At 38.8% G+C, this 19,087-nt stretch overlaps 1 protein-coding gene across 1 annotated transcript; it reads right to left on the bottom strand.

Annotated features, from left to right (window-relative positions):
- Positions 1-294: 294 nt before the first annotated feature.
- Positions 295-3,346, bottom strand: hoxb13a (homeobox B13a). The gene is made up of 2 exons (XM_067616069.1): positions 2,239-3,346; positions 295-989 (listed from the first exon to the last, which is right to left on the bottom strand). The coding sequence occupies exons 1-2, from the start codon at positions 2,963-2,965 to the stop codon at positions 742-744; spliced, it is 975 nt and encodes a 324-aa protein (XP_067472170.1). The 5' UTR covers positions 2,966-3,346; the 3' UTR covers positions 295-741.
- Between the last annotated feature and the right edge of the window lie 15,741 nt (positions 3,347-19,087).

Consider the following 19,087-nt stretch of genomic DNA (forward strand, 5'->3'; position numbering starts at 1 on the left):
ATGAACGGCATTGTTGTGGTGATGTCTCAGAGGGAGGCTCGATCCAAATATGAATCGACAGTCTCATAAACACGTTTAATCTGGGGGTGGCGGGATCCTTCTCTTCTGTTTGTCCAGTTCGCAGATTATCAACTTTCAGCCTTTGATATGAACTGAGTGTGGATTTGTTTGCACATTTTATGAGCAACGACCAGCAAAATTAAAAACAAAGTTTGCGCGTTTAAGAATCCAAAGATTCCAGTTTACATATTGATGAATTTAAGATGTGAAGGACAATTAAGACCTAATAGAGACTACAGCGGGATTAAAAGAATTTATTAAGTGTTGCACTATACTTTGATCACTGGTTTACAGGCGTTATAAACATTATGGACAGCATAATAGTGTGTTTTCGGCTATAGGCTACTGGGCACGACAACACTGACAAACAGTAAAACAGACAGTAGACAGACAGTTACATCAAAGCAGGCAGAAAGGTGCTGTATTTACAGAATGCCTCTTCAAGATTTTTCAGAGGGCTTTGGTTATTTTCTTTAATCTTATTTTGTCCTTTATGTCCTTTTAATTCTTCTTTTTCTTCCATTAGTTGGCGCACAGAGATGCGCACAGTCCGTCAGGAGTACCACGCAGAGTTTCTTTATTTTTCCTCATTTTTTGTCATTTCTCTGAGTTCTTTTTTTTTTTTAAATGTATAACACGCAAACACAACAAGTTCGTTCATTAATCGTCCAAACCCGCACGCTACGGCGCACTGCTCTTCACTTTAGCCACGAATTTCTTCTCCTTCACCCTCCTGTTCTGGAACCAGATGGTGATCTGTCTCTCCGACAGGTTGGTCGCGGCTGAAATCTTCCTCCTCTTGTCCTTGGTGATGAATTTGTTAGCGGCGTATTCTTTCTCCAGCTCCTTGAGTTGGAGCTTGGTGTACGGTATCCGCTTCTTCCTGCCTCGGCGGAAAGGCGAGCCGTCGTGCTGGTGCGCCACCACATCTGTTAAAAAAGCGGACAAAGAGAGAGGACAGACCGGCGGTGTGAGGGTGAGGTTGGGACACGTTTTCCACACTCACCACATTTCTCTGTTTCTACTAGAGTGGATTTTTAAAAAAATCTTTGTTGTGCTGAATTTAGTGCCCGCGGTTTACACGACGAGGAGGACAGCGACTCTGTGTTCTGAGCGGTTTGGACATCCTGACATTCTGCAACACTGACAGGCAAACATGGTGGATATCTGCTGGCTGCAAGCAGCACAACCATGAGGCCAAACTGACCTGCACTGTCTGTCCTCAAATATAGTGTATGAATCCACATGAAAATGGACAACAACTCATTTGGAAACCGCTGTTCTCTTTCTTTTGATTGTTTTATTTTTTGCATTATTTTATTCAGTTGCATTATTTCAGCTGCTTCTGTGTGTGATAAATATAATTCAGATGGGTTTGAAATGAGCTGTCATGCACAAAATTAACAAACCAGCCTTGTTTTTAAATCTCAAATTAAAACACAGCTGAGTGAGATTATCGTGCTGATAGTTATAATGTATTATTATTGTTATTATTATTGTTATTATTATTATTATTATTATTATTATTATTATTATTATTATTATTATTATTATTATTATTATATGTGTTATACCACGATGTTAACAAGACAATGTGAGCATTAGTCACCAGATGATTTGTTAATTATCTGATTAGCAGATGGGTCATTCGGCACCAGGCAACACTTGACCTTTTGGTTTATAAGTGGCCTTGTGTAATGAGCATGATCTTTGAGCCAGAAACAAATCTAAATATTAATATTGTCCTCTACAGTAACACGTGCTCATCTCTAAATTACTGTCTATTATCATATACTGACTGTGATAATCTGATTCTCTGCTTGGTCTTACTTTGCGCACCAGTTGCACATGACGCACACAGACCAGATGGGATTTGTTTGAGCTGTGATTTAAATCAGCCACAAGTCTCTGCTAAAGTACACTGCTTATATGTGTATTGCAGAAAAAAACTCCTGATATTAATTATTAAACTTTATTCCAAATTTAAATCTGATCTGAGCATATGAATCATGTCATTGGGTACGTTGTAGGTCAAGTTTATTATTTCTTCCTACTATGTCACACATGATTAAATGCTGTCTATCTGTGGGCCTATACATCATTCTAGCTGCACAAAGCTTCTTTAAATGCCTCGACTGAGTGCACATCGATAAGATGATTTTAAAGGAGAATAATTACCAGCCAGAGCGGACTTCCAGAGGTGTCCGGCCTGTCCCTGGTCCTTGGAGCAGTACATCTGTCCCCCCCAGCCGTTGGTCAGAGCCCAGGGCTGATAGCTGTCCATGGGGAGCAGGGTGTCATGGCGCGGCTCCCCGGTGCCCAGCGTTTGGACCACTGACACGTCCAGGTAGCTGGCCATGGACTGGTATGGGCTCGGGTAGCCGTGGTAAAATGCGAACTCCTTGGCCCGGTGGTTGGGGTACTCATCAGAGTTCACCGTCGTGTCCATGTACTGAGAGCTGAGCGCGGCTCCAGCCGCCTGGGTGCACGACTTCAGAGAACCCCGCCCCATCCTGCACGGGTAGTAGCCGTTACCAAAGTAGCTATACGGTAAAGCGGTGGCGGCTGAGGAGCTCTGGTGCGGCACGGCGGCCGCCGGACACGGTCCCGCAGAGCACTGCTTCCCAGAAGACGCGATTGTCTCGCTGGAACCTGAAGCGGACACGTCCACCGTGGAGTAGCCCGCCGAAGAGTGCACCAAGCCTGACGGGTGGCCGCCCAGAGCAGCCGCAGCCGCCGAGTGCGCCATAATGTTGCGGCACTGGCTAGCCGCAGTGGCCGCGGCGAAGTTCCCGCTGCCCACCAGCCCTTCCATGTTCTTGTTCAGGTCGTCCAGGTTATTGTCATACACAAACATTACCGTTTCCGCTGGCCAGCGAGGGTTTAGGACCAGGGAGGCTGTCATAGGCGCTCCTTTTCCTGGTCTGACCTCCGTTGCCGTTTCCTCTCACACTCTGGTCCAGTCCTGGTGCGTTAAATTGCTACATTGGCTGAAGGAGGTGAACTGGTGCGCATTTATTCTTCTGTGGCCGCCTGCTCTTCTGCACACACACAGCTCGGGTAATTCACTTGTAACGTCACGCGCGCTGTCATAGCACGTGTGGGCTGCCTTGTTGCACAGTTAAGTGACGGCGCTCTTGCTCAGAGGCAAAGACTCTCGGTAACCGGCCGGACCTCCGGTTACATCCCAGCCGCAGCCTTGACGCAACAAGCCCCCGGGACCACGAGAGGAGGGAGGGCGCGTGTCCATTGGATGAGACCGGGTGGTCACGTGATGGATAAGAGAAAAAAAAAGAAGGAGAAGAGAGACTGATTGGGGACTGTCAGTCAAAGAAAAATATTTTATGAGGTTCGAGCTGTGGCACGAGAAGAGCCGCCGCTTCTCCTCGTGCAGCTGCATTATGTCAAACTGAAGTCTCTGATGTCTGCGGTCGCCAGAGAGAGAGACATGACCATTGTTACTTTGGAAACTCAAAAATAAATCACTTGATCAGACATGTTTGGGGTTGTGCGTAAAGACGCATGGGGAGCGCTGTTATGCAAAGAGCATTGCTAATACCAGAACAGCTGACTAGTTGATATTATCAATGTTAGATCAATCTTATATTTGGTCGATAGTAAGTGTGAATTCACCTGCAGTTGACACGAGGATGAAAATATGAAGTCAATTAAAAATCTTTTGACATCGGTTAAATTTAAGAGGCCTACTATTATATAACATGCTTAATTCTTGTGAATATTGCCTATAATTATTTGAACTCTACGTAAAAATGTTCAGTATTACACAAAGTTATGGACACATTTAAAGACTTATAATCGGCGCTGCCAAATGCATGAAAAAAAGTTTATCGTTGTCGTAAAAGTATTAAAAATCATATCATAACAGGATTATTTCCAGCTTTTCAAAAGAAACATCTGATTATTAAAATAACTGTAGGCTGGGACATTTCTCAGACTAAATTTATGTGTGCTTTTAGTCTGAAAACATCTAACTGAAGGAAGCGTAAAAGGGGATTTATGGAAGGGATTTGGAGGTCTTAAGATTTGAGAAATATGGCTTCGGTTCAAAGCGCTTCAGAAAGGTTTCACGGCACTTCTGAGCTGCGTTATTTGCGTAATCATTTCACTGCCTGCTCATGGTTTTGAATTTATGTGAGAGAAGGTCTCAAACTGCGCCAGGTGCTGCTTTGAATGAATTCTTCTGTCGCTTTTTTTCAAAATGAATAAGGAAGAAAGAAAGAGGTGTTTTAGGATGGACCTCCTTATATAGACTGTCACTTTCTAAAAATAATGAAATAAAAATAACAACGAAGAGTGTGTGATTTTGTGTATTAGACTTCCCTAAATGTTAGGTTAGTTGTTGAACATGAAAGTGAAAAATCATTGAGAGTTCAAATAAGTGACGCAAACAGAACCTCGTGCTGTCACAATAGTTCTATGTTACAACATTAAACACGTTGAGCTCTTTAACTGTCATCAAATATTCCTTCAGTATCTTTACATTTAAAAACTCAACTGGTGTAGCCCACGTGATGCGATAAAACGCCATACTTTTTAATACCTCCATTACTTTATACAGATTTTTTTAGATATTATACACATTAGTTTTCACAGATTTGGTATCAGTGGAGAATAATCTGTGGGGTTTGAAAAAGCTGCCGGTCGCAGCATCACAGTTTGTAATGCTGAATCTTCCAGTAGGTGAGCCGACCTTCTAAACTGTGGCAGTCAAACATGGGCTTGTATTTTATTTTCATTTATTTTATCTTATTTGACTTTATTTGATTTGTGTTTGGTTGGTCAGGAAATCCGCGCTGGTTGGTTGCTTTCACTTGTATGTGTAGCTACCACAGAATTGATGTCGTCCAAGTACACACGGTAGCTTTTTTACCTTAGATAGAATTTTAAACAGAAGTCACAGTTGTCTTTCAGCACGATCCAGTGGCGGCAGAGGACGGGAGCAGGTGTGAAGCTGCTCCAGGTGATGGGAGGCGGAAGCTGCGGGGAGCAGTGCGGATGAGAGAGGGACAGTAAACAGACAGATGTGGCTGTTTTCTTTTCTGTGTTACTTCCACTCCACACATGTCCGGGACATGTGGAAGGGGAAATATGGCGGCAAGAAAGTATTTTAAAGTATTGTAAATCATTTTGAAACACAACCAGCAGCATAATTTGAATTTAAAACTCTACTCTCTTATATAGCATATGATTAATTGACAATGGTGGAATGTAACTAAGTATATTTACTCAAGTAATGTACTTCAGTACAATTTTTAGGTACTTTCGCTTTATTAGAGTATTTCTATTTTCTGCTTCCCTCCACTACATTTCAGTCGGACACATTGTATTTTTTTTTTTTATTCCACTACATTTATTTCACAGCTATAGTTACTACTTACTTTTCAGATCAATATTTTACACGTAAATCATGATCAGTTTGTTATATATGCATTAGTCTATTCAACAGTATATGACGTTAAAATTTGCTCTACCTTGTCGACATAAAAAATACATGTACACATACAAAAATCAGTTTTAATATTCAAATAACATATAAACGTATGATGAATAAAACACTCTAAATTGGGCCATTTTGCATCATGAGTAGTTTTACTTTTATACTTTAAGTACATGCAGGACTTTTACTTGTAACTGAGTATTTTTTTTCATTGTGATTTCGCTACTTTTACTTAAGTAAAAGATCTGTGTATTTATTCCACCACTGCTAATGAAGTGAACACATTTTCTGACTGCAGCAGGAGGGAAGATTGATAACAATAAAGGAGAGTGGCGCTGTTCGTTCCAGTTTTTAATATTTTTGTATTTTACTTCATTGATTTGACAACATTAATTGATTCCTATGTAACAATGGGACAATTTCTGATTTAAAGAGAATAAAAAAACACTCCAGACAAAGAAGCAAAAAACAAACAAAAAAAAATCTTTGTTCTTCTCGACTACTGTTCCCAAGGTTCCACGATCAAGACATAGTAGGAAAATGTAGATCGATAAATAAAAAGAAAACATTAACTTACTGGATTCAAGGTCCACTTACTAGCTTTTCGGTCATTATATACTGTATGTCCTGATCCATGTGTAACACTGAAGAGCCATGTAGTTCATTTATCTATCATGATAAAATTAGAGAAATGTTTGAAATAAAGGCAATAAAACATCATCTAGCTCTGGAATCACAGCATGGAAAACAATTCCAATCAGATGTGGAGCTGCAGGCTTTCATGTATCCTGATCTATGTGTGGTGACTGTCTGATGAGTGTTTGCGTATGTGAGGAGTCATATATCTCCATCCCGTCATATTATAACACCAACATTATTCCACCAAACACCAAACTCACAGCAACTGGCTGCTGGTTTGAAAAGCTTTGCATGGAATTGTCTCTGAAGTGTTCAAACAGCTTGGGCGACAGGACACACACACACACACACACACACACAAACACAAACCACACACAAACCACCCAGACAGTCAGTCTCTCTCCCATAGTGTGGTCTGCTGGGGGGTCAGACTGGCCCCCGAGGGTCAAGGTCAAGTTTAACACGGAGAGAGAAAGAGGGGAGGGGGAGGAGGGCTGCGGATAGAAAGACAGACAGATGTAATGAGCTCAAGTTCAAGGCCACCGCACACCTTGAAGCTTCTTCTTCTCCTGTGTGTGTGTGTGTGTGTGTGTGTGTGTGTGTGTGTGTGTGTGTGTGTGTGTGTGTGTGTGTGTGTGTGTGTGTACAGATGACAGGGAAGACGCCATGCTGTCTCAGTGATGGGCATCGGCACGGTCCAATATAACCAGTATAACCGGTATAAACCAAACATCCAGGCCGCTGCACTCCATAAATCATTAACCCACAGAGATCCGCCTCAGCATCAGATAACGCGACTCATCTGACTCAAAGAAACTCAACAACTGTCCAAAAATACATCATTTCCCTTCAAAAGAAACGTGTTTAATGAACTTCAAACTCCGGTTCATTGAAGTGTGACTCAGATTTTGCTCAGGAATAAATAATGAACACAGTTATCAATCAAACAGCAGCATTTGTACACTTCCCCACACAGAGAGGATGTATTTTATACTGCTTTAGTTTCTGGGAAAGAGCTCGTGCCTGTGAATGAATGTGAATGAATACCTGAAGGAAAATAGTATCTTAACGGTGGATGATGGATAGACATAGTGAAACTGCTAGTCTCACTATATCTATATCAGAAGTGAATTAATCGACACAGTCACACAGTCCAGATTAGGAAATTATGCTTATACAATCATTAATACTATCTATAAGATATGGATGGTATAACAATGATGGACAGTAAGAGAGAGCAGTGGAATTTGGGTCGTTAATTACTGCAGAAATGCACATGTACATACAGTATAATTGCACTGAAATATTTAACAATATTAATGTGCGCCTATGCATGGAATGATTATTGACACAATGACCTAGAATCTCTGCGAATATTTGCTTTGTCTTATAGTAACGAGAAATAAATAAATAAATAAATAAAGATGAATCAAAAAGCAGATTTACATGTTTACTAACCACACTGACTCATAGCACTGAAACGCATTTGTCATCACATCATGTTAACATTGTAACGCTGATAATCTTCTCTAATGTTTTTTGACATCGATTTGGTGACATTGTAACTTTAAAACTCATGATTTTCTTCCTGGCCTATAGAGAAAAGTCTAACAGTCGTTTCATCACTTGACAATTTCAGAAAATCTCATCTTAAAATCTCTTCTGCTGATCAGAATCGCCAAACACAACACGCTCTTGTAGCGATTTGCACATATAGTTGCAGCAGTTGCAGTTATTTAGATTTTCTTCCAAATCTTAAATCTTAAAATACTTGTCATTGAAGCATTTGTGAAAAATGTCGGTTATGCTTTCATTATCACGCGTGTAGAGACTCTCTGTAATCACAATTTAGCTTTATGCCAATAAAAACTTTCATGTTAAGACAAAAATAAATCTGGATGGATTACTGCAGGGGGGCCAACCGGACTCAGGCCGGACCCAAACGGTCAGGCGGCCCCTAAAAGCAGAAAGCAGACCCTCATGAAGTGTCTGGAAGTCAGAGTCCACTCAAATGTGTTCTGATCACGTTTTCTCCTCTTCACCCCGATCTGACTGCTTTAATATTGAGTATCTGTTCACAGCAGGTCTGATTTGATTCGTATGTTTATTAAACGCTCGTTGTCCTGTAGCACAGCTGCACAGCGTATACTAAATTAATTAAACAATTGTAATATGTTTGACGCCATAAAGCTTATTTCTAAGAAAACATAATTATGTAGTATTTCCCTATAATATGTTATTGTGGATCTGCTGTGACAGGGAGGTTTGGAGAGGATTCATCTCTAGTGTGAGCAAAATATTAAATACAGATGTGGTAAACCTGCAAAACCCGCTGAAAACGACGCAAAACAACGCGAGCGGCGCGCGGGTGAGAGGGCGGATGCTGCTGAAGACAAAATCCAGCCGCCATATTTAAAATAAGAATACTCCAGTATTCCTTCACAAAGACAACAGTGAAACTAAACCAGCTAAATAACAGGAAAATCTTCCTCCGATAAAATGCATGAAATCACACATTTTGGGGATTTTTTTAATCTGTAATTTGGGGTGTCAGATGATTGACATGGTTGGTGCATTGCAAAAAGTGAGTATAAGCGCTGACATCACGTTTCAGATCCCCTCCTGCACTTTAACATGTCGTCAAAATATCACAGAATATGATACATGCGGTTAATCTGCTCACAGACAGCAACAGCAGAGGCCTGGTCTCCACTGTACATCAGTGCTGTCAGGATTGATCTCATCCTCTGCTTATGTCTCCAACACAGGAGGGACGTTTTACTTCAGTTTCTTTTATTTCCTTAATATTATCCCAATTTCCAGCTGTAGAGAGAATTGACTGTCAGTCATAAAGGGCAATTTTGCAAATATTTCTATAATTCTAACTGTTGTCAGTTTAAGGAGAGGTGACAGTGAGCACACTTTCTGTTGTCTTGCCAGTTCCTCTGCAGGACCAGCTGCAAAATCATTTCACTTCCTAAGAAGTGAAGTCTGTGTGGCTTTCTTAAAAATAAAGTCAGTGTTTTCTGAGAATTTAAAGCCTTCAGCCACAGTTTTAACATATTTAAAACTACTGACAGCTGTATTTCTCTTCACATTGAGCTCATCTACATACCTCTCGCTGCTTACTACCAACTCAACCAATCCCACAGTTGAATAACATTCTGATATTTCTTCTGCTTCTGTTGGTGTATGGTGATGGACGACTGGATTGATGGGTTTTTCCTGTTTAATTGTTAAGCATCAGGTCCAGTAAGAAGCCTCGCTCTTTGACTCCGAGGGACTGACACCAAATTCTGACCTTTGCTGTTTTGGATCACTAAAACTTTTACTGCTATCACACTTCATCAGAGCTGCTGGAAGTAGCTGCCCGGTTACCTATAAAAAGAAAAATAAAGTACACCAAGCAACTAAAAGACAAGCAGTGGCTGTTTTGGAACAGAGTTTATTACTTCAATGAAGATTTTTAAAAATCTTTGCAAAACAGCATCAGAGAGCATCTAGCTTCCTCAGTGGAAAGCAGATGTTTAGACTGGGAAGATATGGGGAGAAAGTTAGAGGGCTGCATGGGTGGTGGTTTACAATCTGTTCTGTACCTAAAATTATACTTATTTTTAGGAAAAGGAATGTCTGTTACGATCAATAGAGGATCTGTGTTAACAACATAGTTATTTGATGAGAATACTGTAAAAATGTGTAGTCACCAAACAAAGGACATGATACAAAACACATTGTTATGTGAATGGAGTTTTTATTTTGTCATGTTGGCTGTGACAGCTTTCCCAGATTTCCAACATTTCAATTTTGGACAAACTGCAGGTTCTGTTTTCCTTTAATCTTCTCTTTTTGTCCTTTTCACAGCTTGTTCAGCCTGCAGCAGGCTGTCAGTCTAGGGACTGACATTCAGAGGTGAATTTTTCTTTAAAAATAAAAAACATACTACATATTTTGGTGCAAAACATTGATTATATAAAGCATATTAAGTAAGACAAAATTTCAGAACATTATAAAATTAGTGTAAATAGAGTCTCGGTTTACATGCTGATCACACTGAGCTGTGCACAGTGACCTTTGACTGTTAATCTGATCAACCTAAACTGTTGTCTGAGATATTCAGGCTTATCTGTGTCTGGAAGTGGAAATATTCTACATGTCTAATGGATTATTGACACACATTTCCCCCAAAACTAGCCTCACACATTTTTTTTAATCTTTGGACACATTAGGATATGCATATTATAAAAGTAAATTTTAAAAATTGACCAAAAAATGTAACTCAAGGTCCAGTTTCCATGGAGATGACTCGGTTGTCATTATAATGTTATATCAGCACCAAAGTCCCATAATTTGAAGTTCCAAAATGCATCTGCTGAGGAAGATTGTGAGATGATGGTTAAAGATCTGGAAAAAAATTAGTAAGAAGAACTTGATTTCTTTTTCTTTTTTTCAAATTACTCTTATTTTGACAAGATCATGAATGAATTTCACAGTTCACTTTTTGAAGTTCTGCTGCTGTGTACAGTGCTTTAAAACATTTCAATATATAAGCCTGTATGTGCTTTATGGTTTTACATCAAAAACTATTATATCCAACAGTCTATATGGGGTTTTAACATGAATTCCATACAAAAAGTGTCTATTTAGTCACAGTTTTCTGCTGAATTCTACCATTTTCCTTTGTAAGTTCCACTGTAATATTTGAAATTGAGTGGCTCAGTATCACGTGAGCATTTGGATTAAAAAGGCTACCATGTATACCTGCAGTCATTGTGCTGCGTGTTTGTCGCTCCGCCTCCATGCAGCACTGCCATGCTTGCATACTTCATTATTACTGCAGCTCATTAAACTGCCTGAGCTAGCCTCAGCTATACCTGATGTCTGTGTGAAATCAGGTCATGAAACTGAAAAAAACTGAAGCTTGGTGCAGTGCCCAACACTTGATGTCTACTGTAGAGACGAGGGCTCTCCTGTGAGTTAATAAACAGCCTGAGCTGCTCACTCCCTCAATGATATGTTACACTTCACTTATCTAGAAGCCAGAGATGTTTCTTGTTGAAAAATCTTCATGAGGAACGCAGACTGTGTGATGTGGGAGAAATGGAAAATGAGTCACATTTTCTTCTGTACTGTACATCCCAGAATGACTTATGAAATTCAATGGTTTGCCTGTAATGGTTTGGCAAAACCCTGAAATACTCTGGTGAATGAAAGTTGGAATGGTTGTTGTGTTATTTTGATGCTTTTAAGTTTGCTAATTTTGTCTCAAAAGCTTAGAAGAGAAAGACACGACGTCTATGAGGTTTTTCTTATTCTACCTTTTCTTTTTTATATTGTTTTTCAATCTATTCTAATTGATCTCTTGTTTTATTTACACAGTTACTGTGTCCAGTCCTACCTTTCATTGTGTAATCATGTATTATGTAACGCAATAAAGCTGAACCTTGACTGTAAGTTATATTTTATATACGTATACATTTTGTTGTAGTTCATCTAATTATGAAAATTATTGGAATCGGTTTTACTTATTTTTAGATTTTTTTAACTATCAATCTCAGACTATATTCAGGGTCTGGTGTTGATTTGTGGTGTCTTGTACGTCCATGCAGGCTGGGTGTAGTTGAATGCATGAATTGCCCTTAAAAAAATAAGCAGCTGTGCTACTGTTCCGTCTGATCTCTGTGCATTTGAATGTACCGCCTCACCTCCAAATACACACTGATATAATGTGCAAATTCTCCTCATTTCTCTATGAGAATGCCAAAATGAACAAATGCTGTCTCCTGTAAACACATAGGCGGGAACTCACCAAGAACCATGATATCCTTTAGTTCACATGCATTTACATCTTTCATATCTTGAAATTTCTAGTAAGAATATGAATAGTTAAGTGCACAGCTCAGACTACACATGCTGAGATAATATTCCATCCATTAAACCAGTAATATGTGTCCCTGGTTTGCAGTTCTTTTTTGATCATTTACTTAAGTAAAATGTATTTTTTATCTTATTTTTGACTTTGTTCCCATCTATAATACAGGGCCTCAGGAGGAGTTAATGATGCTGGATTTTAGTGGTGCATACTCCAAAATTTATAGAACAAATTTACGATGAATTGACTTCAAATCCGCTGACACATATTAATACATAGCCTGGAGCTTTCAGGGCCAGGGTCCCTGTGCTTGGGGCAGTCGTCCGGCTGGTAACTCAGCCTTGGTTGTATTACAATATGTCATCATCACTGGCACCAGCAGCACCATACGGCAGTTTTACTTTTACTTAGTTTCTACTGAGCAGAGACTTAACCGTCAGCTGTCTGCAGCAGACACACTGAATATACTGAACAACACAAAACACTGTGTGGTTCAGTTCAGTGCTGGACACTCAGGGGAGATGTGGAGGTTAGACTACAACCAGTTTACACTCATTTTAGACTGATATATTATAAAATCTGGACTATAATATCTCTGCATGTTGTGTGTTTAATGGTTCTGTAGATGAAGACCAGGTTTTAGATGACGTGTAATCTGTACAAACATCTCTTCATCTAGAGCTGGTTGTTTTTCCCGATGATGGTCACTGGCTGGTGTTGACATATATTACTGCAAACAGAAGAGTCAGCTCTACTTTCTCTGAGGAGACTCAAAGAGCTTCACAGATTCAACAGCACAAATCAACTGACTGGTGAGATAAAACAGCCTATAAAGACACAAGATAAAAACCAAACAGTAAACTTAGTGCTTAGATTTCATAAGAGAATGATGAACATTTTCCACTAGTGATAATCCTGCTCTAACGTCACTAAATCTGATGACACAGATGATAAATACACTGATTTTAACATTACTCCAGTTATTATAGATTAGCAGAGGGAGGGAATGGCTGGATGATAATTCACTATGAATTATATTGTGATGATATGAACATAAAGTCTTATCATTTTACAAAATGCTGTTGTCTAGATTGCTCTAATAATTCTGAGAAAATAAGAAAGGTTGTTATTTAAGTCATTTGATTTCTGTAGATGTGTCTGATGTAGTATATAACAACAACACAGGTCTTTGTAGTGAACAACAGTTTGGTTATTTTCCACATTAATTTGGCATGCATTTGCCATATCATGCTCATTATCAATACTCAATAGTGTGATACTGATATTAAACCATATCAGCCAGCTCTTCCTTCTCAAATACAGCCATTATTTACATGCATGGCTGTAATACAGGCTGTTACCAGCACTCATTGTGTCTTGTGTCCTTGAACTTGACCTTGTTGATCATTTGAGCTTTTAACAAGAGGAGAGCAGCAGTGTGAGTGTGTGTCTCTGTGTGTGGGTTGTTTGCTTGGTTGAGTTTTTTTTTTTCTAAATTAAGGGTTAACTCAAGAACTAATACAGCTAATATTACTAATAGACTTTCTTGTATTGACTTAGAGGCATAACTGAACCATTCATTAGTTAGGCCAAGTTGTTTTATTGTCATTCAGGGTCTGATTCTTAAAGATCCGCTCTAGACATGTTTTTGTGACAAATGAAAATATTCTGCTCGGAATAAACATTTGTGTTGTGTTTGACAAAAAAAAATATCAAATCCAGAATCTATGAATATGTAGTTTTCATTTCAAAAGTTAAAAGTTTAACTGCTGGACACAACATGTCTCCAACTTCAGTATAAAGTCTATTCTCAGTGTTTGTGCACTGGAGGCTTCACAGTTCCACATCACACTTGTGTAAGTTGTGTATCGGATCAGGATTAGCTCCAATGATGATTTCAAAATCCTGCGTATACATTGCTTTCACAGAGAAACTTTCATCACCTTCAGCAGATGAATGTGAAAACAAACTCTGCACATACATCATTCTGCACAGAGAAGCTCAAACATCCAACTGAAGGAACAAGAAGAAAAACATATTTTTGACTGAGGGGAACTTTAAAATAAAACAATCTGCCTCTGTTGTTGTTAAAATACAGTTTAATCATGAGAAAATCTGAAGACATCACCTTGAGTTCAAGGAAATTGTGATAGACATTTTTTATGTCTATCACAATTTTTTTTTTTTACAATGTTTGCTTACATTTTGTAGACAAATTGCACATCTGTCAGTCCTTCAAGAGTGATGCATCCTCTGTTGCTCTTCCTCTGATTTCTTCCTATTTTTTCCTTCATTAAAGGCTTTTTTGGGGGGAGGTTTTTTTGTGTTTTTTTTATCCAAATGAGGGTCAAAGAATAGGAGGCATCCTATGCTGCAGAATGTAAAGCACTTTCAGGCAAACTTGTGATTTGTAATTTTGGGCTATATAAAACTGACTTGATAAATAACTAATAAATTAATAAATCTTAAATAATAAATGAAGGAAATAATCAACAGATTCATCAGTGATGAAGATAATCATTAGTTACTGTGAAGATAAATAGTCTGATGTAGTGAAACGATACTGGATTTAATAAGATACACCGATATCAAATAGAAATTAAAAAAAATAGAGAACATGTTAATTACAGAAATATAGATCTACTCATTTAGTGTGAATAACTTAGTGTTACTGCTGATGTGGCTCTTAGTGAATGAATGAGATTGTTAAAACTGTCTCATTACAGCAGAGATGAGTTAGCAGTGCTGCTGTTCTTTAGAATAAAATAACATGCATACTTGCAAGTAATTGATTTGCTGAGCGCTGAGTCGGCAGAAAACTTATCTGTTCGTCTTAATGTAGAGATCAAACGATCCGATAGGGCTGATATATGTGAGCCGAATAATTGAAATAATATATTTGCTCCTTCGCGCGTCAAGGTGGAAGCAGCACAGGTAATATGACTTCTTATTCATACTGAACTGTCGGCCTACAACATGAGATCTAAATGTAATATTTTATTTATTCTATTATATTCTAATTTTATCCAAACATATAATTTTTCAGTGTCATTTAGTAATTACTCGTTTTGGAAATAGACCTTCATCGTAGCTACTATAATTAGACCGAAACGGGTTTCTTTACTCAGCGGTGGAAAACATAAGGATGGATGGATTAGAGATGGATTTGAGATTAGACACAGCTACTGAATGATGGAATTCAAGTATAGCAGAACGATCTCCATGATGACCTGGAAACAGGTTCACAGCAGGATTTACAGTATCAACATTCAAACTAGAAGAAATCTATTGAGTATCACTGTTCGTGTCATGAGATCAAATGTCCGATTACACGGCGGACATTTTTCAAAAGAAGACAGTTAATGTTATTATGGTTATTATAGAAACATTATTCGTTGCAGTTGCAGAGGTAATGTGCCTACTGCTGAGTGAGGTCATGAATTGATGAAAATGATACTGGACTGTGTGACTGTTTGATTCACCGATTTGTCTTCAGTATAACGGGCTACTGAGATTCTGACTGTATATGTGAACAGACTTCATGACTTCAGATCCACGGTCAGATTGAAACCGGCTTTTATTTATTTAGCTATATTTATTTTTGTTCGCGTTATTATTTCAATCCTGTGATGTTAATATGTCCAACCTGTGTTAGAAATGTGTTTTTTAATCTATCAAGATGCTGATGAGCGGGAAACTGAACCCTTCACTGACAGTGAAGGAGATCATGTTAAATCCCGTTTATCTCCACACCCATATTTCACACTTTACATTGTATTTTTTTCTTTAAATCAAAGGTTAAAATCAACTGAGCAGCCTCAAAGGCTGCAGAGAGATTAATTACACAGCCGATGACGTCAGTGAGCTTTTCTAATCCAAATGAGATGAAAGTGGATATAAGAAGCAGTCAGAAGTTGAAAAGTGTGTATGTGTGTTGTCTTCCTAGGTTCAGCATACAGTAAGGATTCATTGTTACCATCCTCTGGGAATTCATTTTATTCAGCCACTAGTATCATTCAAAACAGATTTATTTATCCCAACACTTGTCCAAAAATTCACCAAAAACAGAATGACACTGTTGAAATCCAGTGCAGGCAGAGGTCAGACATCAACTGCATAAATGTATAAGTAGACGAGTTTACAAAATTCCATGATGTCTTTTAGAAAGTTCTGCTGTTTCTGATCAAAATAATTAGATTAGATTAGATACAGAAAATTAAAATAAGACATGCTTACAAAGCATTTTAATCTACGGAAGTATTATGAAAATATCAAATATATGTGCATTATACAACATTACAAACCACATACTGTAATTATGTAGTTATGAAATCTAAATAAAAGCAGTTTTGATCATCAAAATGTTGTGTGGTTATCAGTCACTGACTGATTCATTCAGCCTCATGCATTCAAGATGTCATAAACATCTTGAATTACAATATTATCCTACCATCCTATAATGTGCACGTGCTGTTGACTGCTGACTTTCTCTAGAGTCAGGTATGGATAAATATAAATAAATACATGTTTATATGTATGATGGCTTTTTGTAAGATTTTTCTCAAGAAACTGTTCAGTTCACATTTTCGTTTTTAAATATCAGTAGTATACCGGATAATGTGATATTAAAAAATAGAGAGATGTCACTTTCTAGAATGAAAACTTGTCAATGGGACGGATTCCCATTTTACAGTTCAAATTATCAACTGTGTTTAGGAATTTAAGATCACAGATATTTTGACCCTTTTTTCCACACAGGTTTTTAGGAGTCCTGGAAATCCACCATAGCTTAGTGAATGATTGATTTTCCTCCTCTGTTGCAGTACAACTAAAATCCTTCCCATCAGGTCAGTTTCCAGCATTAAGTCTCTGCTCACCTCATTTACACTAGCAGAGCTTCTGCTGTCAGCCAATCAAGGTCCAGCATTGTGAGCACACTGGCATTGTAATTCACTTGTGACAGCTTTTTATGTTTTTTTACATACAGGATATTCATGTGGCCTTTGACTGCAGGTCTCACATGTGATGTTCTGTTCCCTCAGTGGCCAATAGGAGGGAGCCTTGTACCTCAGTCAGGATCTCAGGTGATCATCCTGGCTCACATGCAAAGATATTTACAAGAGCTTTCACAGAGGAATTTGACTTTCCTTCCCATGAATACATGTATGTGACATGTTTCTTCATTCTGATTCTGTTTGCAGAAAATGTTTGATTGACCTAAAACAGAAACAGTAAATGTCAGGTTTTAATGTTTAGAAAGTGACAGACTGCTACTGTTTGATCAGACGAGAGGAATTTTCCTGCAATGACAATAGATTTTGCTCATGTTTCTAAAGTTATTTCACTGCAAAAAATCTCCTCTCCTTCTTTCAGGAAGCTCCAGACCAACTCCAGGAAACAGATCACACTGTAGTTGGATGTAATTTGTTGTAATACTGTAATAATGACTAAAGAATCACTGAATTACCAGCATTCAGGTCAGTTTGCAGTGTTTTAACTGACCTTTGCTATCTGCTTTTTATAAATCTTGGTAAGTGTCAGGAATCCAAATGAGAAACAGAATCAGAATCAGCTTTATTGGCCAAGTATGTCAAGGATTTTGACTCTGGCGTCCAGTAGCTCTCCATGTATATACAGGACACTTCGAAGAACAATGTTCCAGAAGATATGCATAGACATACAGCTAAAGAAAAAAATATAAAGTAAACATAAAACTATTATGTGAATCATAACCTATAACTCTGTTCAAAGATGTTCTCTGGTACCAGATTTGAATGTCTTCCTTTATCTTTCTTCAGTCGTCCACTGACTCCTGGTCAATGACCTTTGACCCCTTCTCAGTGGATGCTGTGAGTGGTTTTGCTCTAGTGTTCACAGACAGTTGATGTCTGTTTCTAATGTTCATCCAGTCTCATGTTAAGAATCTTGGCTATTTCACTGATCTAGTGTTCCACATGATGTCATGACGATGTCATACACCACTACAGTCTTCCTCTCACGCAGTCCTGTCTCTGGTTAGATTTTCTGACAGTCCAGCCACATAAGGGAGCAGCTGAGCCAGATGGTGGCTGATAAAGACCTTGATGCTGTTAAAAGCTCTGAAAAAGCTAATTAGTAGACCTAGAGTTGAGTCACACATACTGCTTCCAAAGTTAAAGGGGCACTCCAGCAATTTAATGTTGCACCTTAAAGAGTAATTACACTGCATATTACATACTACATGTGTAAAAACTACTCTTTCTGCTCAAAGTATGAATATCAGAACACTGACTAACTGTAGCTTCAGTTTGTGTCTTTTACACAGAGTGTCATTGGCAAGCCTGATAAGACATCCTAGAGAGGTGATGTTGTATTACTCAGAGAACAGTGCTTATACAAGTAACCCAGAGATGTATCCCTCTTCTGTGGCAGTAAACACAACACATGGGCCTGAAGATGATTCACTGTGTTATATTTAGAATTTAACTAAATATTCAGCAGTTAACAATAAACAGCAGAGCTACAGCTACGTACTGACATTCCCCTACAGACACACCCACACCAGAGAGCCTCTCGTGGTAGATCCGCTAGCTCAGCTAAAACACAGAAACTTTTACAAAGGCCCATGAATGTGCTTCTAGTGACTGTCCAAGTCCTGGCGAACTCTCTGTGTTTCCAGCACAGACATGAAGAGTCTGACAGCAGCTGCTCATGGCTGGTTAGCTCTGACTCCCAGCTCTACATCACTGTTAATGCTACACTGAGCAGTGGTCAGTCTCAATCCACTCTGGTCGGTGTCCCCTTACCTCCCGCATCACACACCACGTAGCCACAAGGCCACACCCCCTACAGTTTTTGCCCTCCATGGACAGCCCAGTCGCCAGAATAATATGTTGGCATTGTACGTTTCTGCAAACCATGGATACGTTGAATCTGTATGTTAGCATATCAACATTTCAACAACATGTATCATATCAACATTTCTAAAGTGACATTGTTCAGATTGTTATGGGGGGGGGGGGGGGGGGGGGGGGGGGGGGTCAGGTGGTTGGCTAGAAATTTACATGGAAGAAAGTTGGAAA

This window comes from Thunnus thynnus, chromosome 17 (genome assembly GCF_963924715.1).
Source record: "Thunnus thynnus chromosome 17, fThuThy2.1, whole genome shotgun sequence".
Lineage (NCBI taxonomy): Eukaryota > Metazoa > Chordata > Actinopteri > Scombriformes > Scombridae > Thunnus > Thunnus thynnus.